This window comes from Nelusetta ayraudi, unplaced genomic scaffold, assembly GCF_046127955.1.
Source record: "Nelusetta ayraudi isolate G7.1 ecotype Tasmania unplaced genomic scaffold, CSIRO-AGI_Nayr_v1 ptg000048l, whole genome shotgun sequence".
In the NCBI taxonomy this organism is placed as follows: domain Eukaryota; kingdom Metazoa; phylum Chordata; class Actinopteri; order Tetraodontiformes; family Monacanthidae; genus Nelusetta; species Nelusetta ayraudi.
In genome coordinates this window covers 6,756,584-6,767,021 of record NW_027466098.1, presented here as the reverse complement: position 1 = coordinate 6,767,021, position 10,438 = coordinate 6,756,584, and the positions used below count along the sequence as shown (strand labels likewise).

Below are 10,438 nucleotides of genomic sequence, written 5' to 3'. Positions count from 1 at the left end.
TGACCAACTTTTTGCTATTCTTGCTATTTCTTAAATTGTTTACATCCACTAAAATTAATTCAGTGTGTTTTTATTCCCTTTTTGCTCTTTACTTCATCTCCATGTACTTGTTTATCATGTAATCGTATTAAACCTTGCAGAAAGACTTGTCTACGAGAAGTTTTTCTTCTTATAAAACTGCACAATCTCTAAAGAAGACAGCGTCGCTTCTTTACTGTCACTATTTACACATAGGTTTGTTCTTTCACAACAGGGCGTAATTAGTCATTTGAATGGCATATATATATATATATATATATATATATAATTATTGCAGTTATTTTCGCAGATAGCAAGCACACGTTCAAACAACAACGGCTTAACAGAACAAAACACACTGGACAGTGCCCGCGGTTCGATCCCACGAAGGGAGGAGAACAGGGGAACTCTGAAGGGAGAGTTGGCTGATCGAAGTAACCGCTGAGCCACACCAGTGCGTCAAAACAAGACGAGAAATGGCTTCTTAGTTCTGACGAACTGGGAAGGTTTAATAATTCAAATGACTAATTACTCCCTCTATGCTGTAAGAGGCTAACATGACTTGCAAAGAAGAATTCTATGTGTATGCGCAGACATCGACATCAGTGTTATGTATTTTGGGTTATAGGAGGACCCGTAGTTGGCATGCAGCAGGTGCATGATGGTTAACACGGTGAGGTTGTCGTCACCGGAGGGGTTTTGGAGTAACCGTGTGCTTAAATTGCCGAATAAATAAAACTGTTCAAGTTACGTCGTGGTCCGAGGATTAATTGTTATATGGAGTAAGGAACAAGTGAAGGATAAAACAATCAGTCTGGAAGGATGGATGTGCCAGTAAAAGGGCATATCCATCCTTCCAGACTGAAGTCGATGTCTGCACACACACACACACACACACACACACACACACACACACACACACACACACACACACACACACATTTCTTCTTTGCACGTCATGTTAGCCTCTTACAACATAGAGGGATTGATTAAGTTTAATTAAGTTTTAATCTAGAACTAAGAAGCCATTTCTCGATTTAGTTTGACGCACTGGTGTGGCTCAGCGGTTACTTCGATCAGCCAACTCTCCCTTCAGAGTTCCCCTGTTCTCCTCCCTTCGTGGGATCGAACCGCGGGCACTGTCCAGTGTGTTTTGTTCTGTTATTGTTTGAACGTGTGGTTGCTTTCTGCGAAAATAACTTTTATGTATGTATATACATATATATTGTGGCGGCTGTGGAGAGCGGGATGCTCAACTCAAGTCAAGTTCTGTTGGGGTTGCACGTCATGCTTTGTTCGTCGCCAGGGTTTGAACCATGAGTGAAAGTGTATTCGGTTTAAATTAGGCCCCGGCTGCCGCCATGTGTGTAAATATGTGTGTACATATACATGAATATATGTGTTTGTGTATATGTGTATATGTGTATATATACATACATACACACACCCACACACAAACGCCTTCTGGAGGTGGAGCTGTCACCTCTGTGTCTCTGCCATAGGAGGGCGTTGTTGTAAAGTCAACAACTTTGTTGTTTCTTTTCTGTAACACTAACATTAAAAACTTGAAGTATATCACAGAGACAAGGGTTTGGATTTGAATTGGAAACAATGATATATATATATTTTTTTATTACTCAGAAAACAACCAAACGTTCAAACAACAACGGCTTAACAGAACAAAACACACTGGACAGTGCCCGCGGTTCGATCCCACGAAGGGAGGAGAACAGGGGAACTCTGAAGGGAGAGTTGGCTGATCGAAGTAACCGCTGAGCCACACCAGTGCGTCAAACTAAATCGAGAAATGGCTTCTTAGTTCTAGATTAAAACTTAATTAAACTTAATCAATCCCTCTATGTTGTAAGAGGCTAACATGACGTGCAAAGAAGAAATCTGTGTGTGTGTGTGTGTGTGTGTGTGTGTGTGTGTGTGTGTGTGTGTGTGTGTGTGTGTGTGTGTGTGCAGACATCGACTTCAGTCTGGAAGGATGGATATGCCCTTTTACTGGCACATCCATCCTTCCAGACTGATTGTTTTATCCTTCACTTAGTCCTTACTTCATATAACAATTAATCCTCGGACCACGACGTAACTTGAACAGTTTTATTTATTCGGCAATTTAAGCACACGGTTACTCCGAAACCCCTCCGGTGACGACAACCTCACCGTGTTAACCATCATGCATCTGCTGCATGCCAACTACGGGTCCTACTATAACCCAAAATACATAACACTGATGTCGATGTCTGCGCATACACATAGAATTCTTCTTTGCAAGTCATGTTAGCCTCTTACAGCATAGAGGGAGTAATTAGTCATTTGAATTATTAAACCTTCCCAGTTCGTCAGAACTATGAAGCCATTTCTCGTCTTGTTTTGACGCACTGGTGCGGCTCAGCGGTTACTTCGATCAGCCAACTCTCCCTTCTGAGTTCCCCTGTTCTCCTCCCTTCGTGGGATCGAACCGCGGGCACTGTCCAGTGCTTGATTTTGATTTTACGCGAGAGAAGGTCGACGCTTTTGTTATTCTTTAAAAAGAAAGAAAGAAAAAAGGGTAAATAGATTGATTGGATTTTTAAAATTTATTGTATATCTTGTAACTACTGTATAGTTTCACAAGCCTTTAACTGTAACAACTTTATAGTTTATATCTAGTTTATTTTCCTATTCTTCTATTTTCACTTTTTGTATTGCTTTTTGATTGCTGCGCCAGTCCAGTTTCCCAATTTGGGATCAATGAAGTTCAATCTAATCTAATATACAACAACATACTGTGACGTTGTAGTGTTCATCAAGAACCAGGCGTTGTTGCGGGTTTGACAGCTGCTTTATTTATAGCTCCGAACTTGGTTAACCCAACAATCCGAACCGGAGACAAGACATGTCCCTTCCTCTAGAACTCCCTCTAGAACTCCCTCCAACCCCTTTTCCCAGGAACACCTGCACCTGCACCTCCTTAAAGGGACCTTACACAGACCCCAATGACAGTAACACATGCTGACACGCTTCAAGAACGTTACAATACGTTACAATACAATACAATCATATATGATTTTATTGCAGTTATTTTTTCGCAGAAAGCAACCTCACGTTCAAACAACAGCTTAACAGAACAAAACGCACTGGACAGTGCCCGCGGTTCGATCCCACGAAGGGAGGAGAACAAGCGAACTCTAACTCTGGAGTGAGTTGTTTGATCGAAGTAACCGCTGAGCCACACCAGTGCGTCAAACCAAGACGAGAAAATGTTTCATAGTTCTGACGTTTGAGTTTAATAATTCAAATGACTAATTATTCTATCCATGTTGTATAATGCTAACGTGACTTTTCACGACCGGTTTCAGAAATACCAGACTGAAGATACAAGGGCAATGTTATTGTTGTTTTTTTTTCCCTGCGGAAGTGCCAAGGTATTGTCGTAATACTCCGTGTACAGAGAGCAAGCGGAAATCGAACGTCTGCTGATCTGACCGCAGTAGAACTCCACGGTGAACTCAAAATTGTCTGCTGTCCAGATTTTTATTTTTTTGTTCTTGTTTTGTTTTTTGTTTTTTTGTTTTTTTAAAAAAAAAATCGTAACAGAAATGTATTTATTTTCGTGTACATAATTGGTCAATAGTACATATGTGCTGATTCGAATGAATCAAAGTATCACTCTGAGCTTTATAAAGCCAGTTCTCTCGCTGAGTCCTCGCACTGGTTTGGCTCAGCGGTTACTTCGTTCAAAAAACTTTATCTGAAAGTTCCTTGTACTCCTCCCCTCGTGGGATCGAACCGCGGGCTCTGTCCAGTGCAATTTTGTCCCTTGTGCCTAAAAAACCGAGAGAGAGGTTCTTCTTCTGGTCTAAATGTAACCATTCCTTTTGTCCGAAAATGCTTGCATATGCGTAACGAAAATACAAAATGTACGTTTCAGTCACAACGCGCAGGGCGTCGGGAGTACAGCAGCTAACTTTGTATGCTTATACAGAGTTATTATCAGCTGCATTATGTAAATAGGCCAATAAAAGTATTTCTTTCAGCCTTTAATTTTTTTAAAAAAAATTTACACGAAACACTAAGTCTTTCGAACAGGCAGTGCCACTACACATTTGAGGAATCAAAGTATTGAAGTCTTTGTGTTACATCTGTAAAACTAAAGAGTTAATGAAATGGCAGGTATTATGTAAGTATTATTTTATGTGGCGTTTAAATCACTTGATTTCCTCCGAATGATATCAGTAAAGGTCGAATGAAAAACTAACAAGCTGGACTCAATACTGATCTCTGTTGATCGCCGTGTGAACTTCTTCGGTCAAGTTAGCATAATTCAGACCAGCCGGTTATACAGACATAGCGGAAGTTGTCAAATGGATGCAAATAAAACGGAACTTTTTGCTGATGTCCCGGTACAGTCAACGTCCGGGTGATCTGAAACTGTATATGGTTCATAACCAACTGCTTCATCTATTTACATTCAATAAAAAACGAAATAATACTGCAATATTTATGCTTAAAGTATTATTTTACTTCCAATTCACCTTCATCTATTTTTGCAGATATAACTTCATGCTTCCTAAGCCCCCCCCCCCCCCCAACACACACACACACACACACACACACACACACACACACACACACACACACACCAAAAGACAACAACCGGATGAATAGTTTCCTGCTGCGCATGCGTGTAACCACAACGCCGATCTGTTGACAAATATCGGGGGAGGGACCACTGCAGCGTAAGTGGATCTTTGTTCTTAGTATTATAATTTCATGACAATGTAGCGTTGTATGCGTCATGCAAAGAATTATATAACTCTACAAGATGTGTGGTTCGACGCCTGCAGACATATCTGCGACAACAGCAAAACTGAGAGCGCTATGAACATCTGTATGAACCGCTGTGGCCGAATTGTAATGAAGCCCGAATGTTTTTAAGTGGTACGTCGAGCTAGCCATAATGGAAGGTCATTTCCGATTTTCAATTTAAAAAACAAAACAAAACGGCTCACGTATACATTGAAAGTTGGCTTCCTAACGGACACAAACACTAAATAATACAACCAAACTTACTTTATTTTTATTTTCATACACTTATAAAAAATATGACTTTAATTTTCCGTTTCATTTGTTCGACCCCACAAACCAAAGTATTTTATTTTGAAGCCAAATGTTAGCGATTTCCGTTATCCAACGTTTAACGTTCACGAAGCTCCGCTAGCTACCAACAATCCATTTCAACATCGTTTCAGACTTAATTCTCCGCTCCAGTGTTGTCTTCCTAACGTCTCATTGGAAATATTAAATTTCTGAACAAGTTTCTTCCCTTGTTCTCTTGTGAAACTTGACCAACTTCCCAGTCTGGCTGTCGGAACAAGTGAAGGCGGTCTCTTCGTCTGACTGTGGGCAGAAATGAAGAGGTAAGTGGGACGATACAATGCGCCATTATCAACTAAACTAACATGAACATCCCGATTGACTGGCAAATTCATCGATTCATTGACTTGGATGTAATCCCTTTAACGACCGCCTCATTTAACAGGAGCTTGTCTACTTATGTTTTTGTGTTACAGCCAACAGAAAAGCCCCGAACCAGACGGGGGTGTTGTGGTCAACGAGGAAGGTAAAAGACGCAAAATAGCGGCAGCTAAGTTACTTGAACCCTCGTAGTCTATGTCACTTTGCACAATTGTAAAGGGTATTCCTTTATTTTTCTAAACCCACAAGGGCTATATCTGTGGGAAATCTAATGCTGTTCTACTGTCACACACTTCTTTGTCTGTAAAATTCTGTGACGCTACCTTCAGGTTCTGTCGCTACCGCAGAAGATCCAGCCGCAATCACCACCATCCAGTCTGCCGCCACTTTCACTGACCAACCCATCAAATATCTCTTCAAGACTGAGGGAGCAGGGGGCCAGGTAGGGAGATGTCTGCTCAGACAATACTTGAAGTTGACCTGCCAGGAAGTCCTGTATGCCCTTGCACTTGCGAACCAGAGGCTGTATACACAGGGTGCAGTAAGATTACAAAAAAAAAAAAAAAAAAAAAAAAAAAAAATTGTAGTATGCAATGAAGTGTGCTGCATATTGCAGTGGAAATGTGAGTTAGCACTAGCTTCTAACCTTCTGTTTGTTTCTCATAAAGACTGCAGACATAGTTAAACCTCTTGCTTATTTGTCGTTCCGTCTGCAAGCAAAAAAAAAAAAAAAAAGCTCCGTTGTCAGCTTTCTGTTTTCGTGTTTTGCTCGAAGTGCTGGAATTTTTATTTTTTTAATTTTTTTAATTTTTATTTATTTATTTATTTTTTTTACAAAATGTGCTGTGGATGTATGTGAACAATTTGGGCCGTTTCGCCAGTTGCAGAGATCTGCAACGTCTGTATGGTTCTGTATGCACCGCGCGACTGGACGTGTGGCAGTTGAGTGATACTGAAATATTCAGAGTGAAACGTGTCACGTCCCAGGTGACCTATAGAGTGATCCAGGTGTCAGATGGCCAGCTGGAGGGTCAGACAGATGGAGCTGCTGCTGTCAGTCTGGTGGCTGGATTCCCTGCAACAACTCAGGCTGTCACACAGGTACAACTTTTACCCCTACCATGAGCACAAATGTCTGACCCCTGCATAAAACCACTATGCGGAGACTTACTCCTCCTTTAAGTCGACTGTATATTCATTCATATTGAATGAATACATTTTTGAATCTTCTAATTGAAAAGATAGAATTTTGGCTATTAAAACTTGAACTTCAACAGAAAACTCCAAAACCATTGGCAAGCCTTTGATTTGGAAAATGTATTGTACATGTTTAAAATCAGTGTTGGCGAGTAATCTATTGCTAAGTAATCCACTACTGTAATTTAACTACTTTTTGAGTAATGGAGCAATGTAACAAGATTACTGTGGCAAAACTGGTAATTATATCATAATTACTTTATCAAGTAATGATTCCATTACTTTTCTGAAATGTTTTTCAAGCTAATTTAGAAAAACAACCAAAAACAACGATGTCGCAGAAAGTCATTGATATGCGACGACTCACCAAAACAAGCATGGCGGCGACAAAAGAAAAATCAGCGATAGCAAGAATATTGGGGTTCGTTGTGCGTTATGTGCAGGAAACAATATGACAATATTTGGAATTGTAAAATTTGCACTTTAATAAAGTTCATTCCAAAGCACTGCGCAACTGTTACTTTATCTTTCTTTTTAACTAAAGTAATTAGGAATTGATTACTTATAAAACAGTCGTTAAGTCGTTGAAGAAGTAATTAGATTACCTTTTAAGGAGTAATCAGAAGTAATCAGTATTTGGATTACTTTTATGGAGTAATCCCAACAACACTGTTTAAAATAATACCAACCTCAAAACACAATTTCTTCCTGTCCAGTGTTTTAATAGTTCACAAATGTTTTCTGCTAATGAACAAAGACCCTCTGTGCATTTGATTTTCTTCATTTTCTTTCTCCTCATCTTTTGCTTGTGTTTGCCTCCTTTCCACCTCCCTTCTCTTGAGCGAGTCAAGTTATATTGAGATTTTCTTTTTTGTTCCACTGCAGTAGCTTTTTGTTGCGTAACAGCAGCGATGATGTGTCTCTGATGTCAGGCTGTGCTCTCTCAGTCTGAGGGGCTGGAGGGAGACGGTAGCACCGAGGCACAGTACGCCTACTATCCCGCCACCATTGCAGATGCCACCACTGGCACCATGGTAACCACAGTGCAGACTTCTGACACACTGCTGGGCCAGACCACACCCACAGGTAGCCATTGTCCACATGTAAAACCCCTTTTGTATCAACTCGACTAAGTTAATATGAACTGTCTTCAGCTAATATTTGTAAGTCTTTGTAACATTGCCACGGTCCGCGGCGTCACCATCTGATGGTAAGCTCCTGTGTGACAGGGCAGCTTTATGTGATGATGTCACCGCAGGAAGTGTTGACAGGCTCCAGCCAAAGGACAATCGCACCCCGGACTCAGCCGTACATTGCGTAATTAACGCTCTGTTATAGTCCACTAAACAGTCTAGAAATCTGGCCTTTCAGACCAACTCATCATTATTATTATTATTATTGTTGGTTTCTTGGACTGTTCTAGAAAGCAAGAAGCTCCGCGGGGTTCAAGAGATGAGAAAAGGCGAGCCCAGCACAATGAAGGTGAGCCCTGGATCACTGTGTTCATCTCAAACACCCGCCCACATATTTGGGTCGCTCATTTTGATTTCGCTTCTTGCAGTCGAGCGCCGGCGTAGAGACAAGATCAACAACTGGATTGTGCAGCTGTCAAAGGCGATCCCAGACTGCAACATTGACTACACCAAGACAGGGCAGGTGAGCACAGCAGACTCCCAGCCACCTAGCTGAGTTTCCATTACGTTTTTTTGCAAAATAAAAGGGATATTTCTAACATTTCGACAAAATACAATAGCGATTGGCAGGTGTTTCCATTGAATGGTGCGAACCGCCGTAATTCTCGGGAAATCTCGTTTCACGGGACGCAATTCTCGTAAAATCTCGTCCCATGAGATTTACGAGAATTGCATTTGCGTTTGTTTGCTGTCAAGAATGGTTGATATATTTTTCTCTTTGATTACTTATATTCCGTCTCCTCCTCTGTCCAGGCATAACGCGCCATTTTTACCTGAAGTGAACGTTACCACCGTACGTCCCGTCCGGTAACATGTAAATGCGAATAAAGTGTTTGCATGACACTTTTGCGATATACGTCTGTATCGATACGGCTGAAAAACCACTTCATGAGGGCGTCAAAACCTTTCGGCGAAATGTGAGAGGTGTTTCCATTACCAGTTTATTATTGCGATATTTAGCTTTTGCGCAATTCTAGGGGTAATGGAAACGCAGCTATTGACTCAGCGCTACGTTTTTTTTTGTTGTCTTTTAAATTAAGATTTTAACAAACATTAGAAGCAAGAAAAAGGGGAGGGGCTTTGTGAATCTTCACGGTGCTCTCTGCCTTTGTTGGTTTCAGAGTAAAGGAGGAATCCTGTCCAAAGCCTGTGAGTACATCAAGGAGCTTCGGCAAAGCAACTTGAAGCTGGGTGACGATATCAACGTCCTCGATCGTCTCAGAATTGATAACCAGCTACTTAGGCAGGAGGTACGTTTCATTCTGTGCCACAATGTTTGGGCGACAGATTAGCAGTCAATGTTTAATGGCAGTGTTTGTCATTTACAAATCATGAATAGACAGATGAGCTGTAATGGGACAGAAAGACAGAAAATTACTACAATGGTTTCCTTACATTGTTTCTCATCTGTCTAAAATTACATTGAGGTCCATTTGTGGCCAAAAACTAGGTTGCTTTAATAAATACAAACACAAAACCCTAAAAACTTTAATCTTTCTTATTAATCTAAGTCTCTTATAGTTTTCATATGTGTGTGTGTGTTTTTTTCTTAACTTTCTATATTAAATCTCTCATAACCTGTATTAAATTAAATCTTTTAATGTTGTCTATTAGGACATATTGCCAAGTTTTGCTAAATTTAAGGATAAAGGCCAGCAAAAAATAAAAACTAAGTTTGCTCACATGGTTATGACAATCAATTCGACCACACATGGTCATATACCGGCTATTGCAGGTGGACCAAGAAGTCATTATTAAAGTATGTACTTTTGTTGTCTGCTCCGCTCAGGTGGAAGACTGGAAGTCCAAGAATCAGATTTTGAGAAACCTGTTACGACAGCACGGCATTGTGGGATCATCCAGCACAGATCCCCAGTGAGATTCATTGCCATCCAACAAGTATATGAAGACAACCACGTTTGGGCCAAAAGAGTACTTGAAATGCTTTGGGATACTTTACTTCTTGTAGTCTGCATGAAGGAAGGAAGGAGTGTAATGCAATATTTTCTACTAATATTCAAATCTGGCTTCTTTGCTCTGTGGCGCCCTTCAGTAATATCCTGTGAACACAGCCCATTTATAATATTAGAAAACATCGCGTCAACCTTCTGAAATCGAAATCTTGAAAAACATGATACACAGTAAGCTCTTTTTCTCCTTAAGATCAGGGGAACTCTGCTTTGCTCTATCACATGCACTTATGTTAATGGTATGATAAACCATTGTATTTATGCTTTGACTTGTTTTCTTCCTTTATCGGTATCATTTTGTCCAGCTGATAACAAGTTGCTCCATCCAGTTTATAGTTAAGCTCTTTTGCCTCGTATTTTTGTATGTTTCATGAACCTCATTGGGGATGATAATTGCATTGCAACAATGTAACTAGCTAAATAAACAGGGGTTGTTAAATATCGCAATGTAGGCAGGCTTTGTTTGTCTTTCTAATAAAAGAAACATTTAACATACTGTCTCGTGAACCACTTTCCATTGTTTATTTACATTTGTTCAGGGATGCGTTTAATTAGTTTCATATTAGAAAAGTGAAATTTAGAAATATCAGAAAT

At 40.3% G+C, this 10,438-nt stretch overlaps 1 protein-coding gene across 2 annotated transcripts; it reads left to right on the top strand.

The window, feature by feature from the left end:
- The first annotated feature begins 4,641 nt into the window (after positions 1-4,641).
- Positions 4,642-10,340, top strand: usf1 (upstream transcription factor 1). 2 transcript variants are annotated; one of them, XM_076035961.1, is made up of 11 exons: positions 4,642-4,745; positions 5,367-5,426; positions 5,580-5,629; positions 5,814-5,926; positions 6,472-6,585; positions 7,614-7,767; positions 7,911-7,998; positions 8,105-8,163; positions 8,243-8,337; positions 8,996-9,124; positions 9,664-10,340. In XM_076035961.1, the coding sequence occupies exons 2-11, from the start codon at positions 5,419-5,421 to the stop codon at positions 9,751-9,753; spliced, it is 900 nt and encodes a 299-aa protein (XP_075892076.1). In that variant the 5' UTR covers positions 4,642-4,745; positions 5,367-5,418; the 3' UTR covers positions 9,754-10,340. The 2 variants fall into 2 exon arrangements, with proteins under 2 accessions (XP_075892076.1, XP_075892077.1); XM_076035962.1 differs by lacking the exon at positions 4,642-4,745 and having other exon boundaries at positions 4,775-5,426; positions 7,629-7,767.
- The last annotated feature ends 98 nt before the right edge of the window (positions 10,341-10,438 follow it).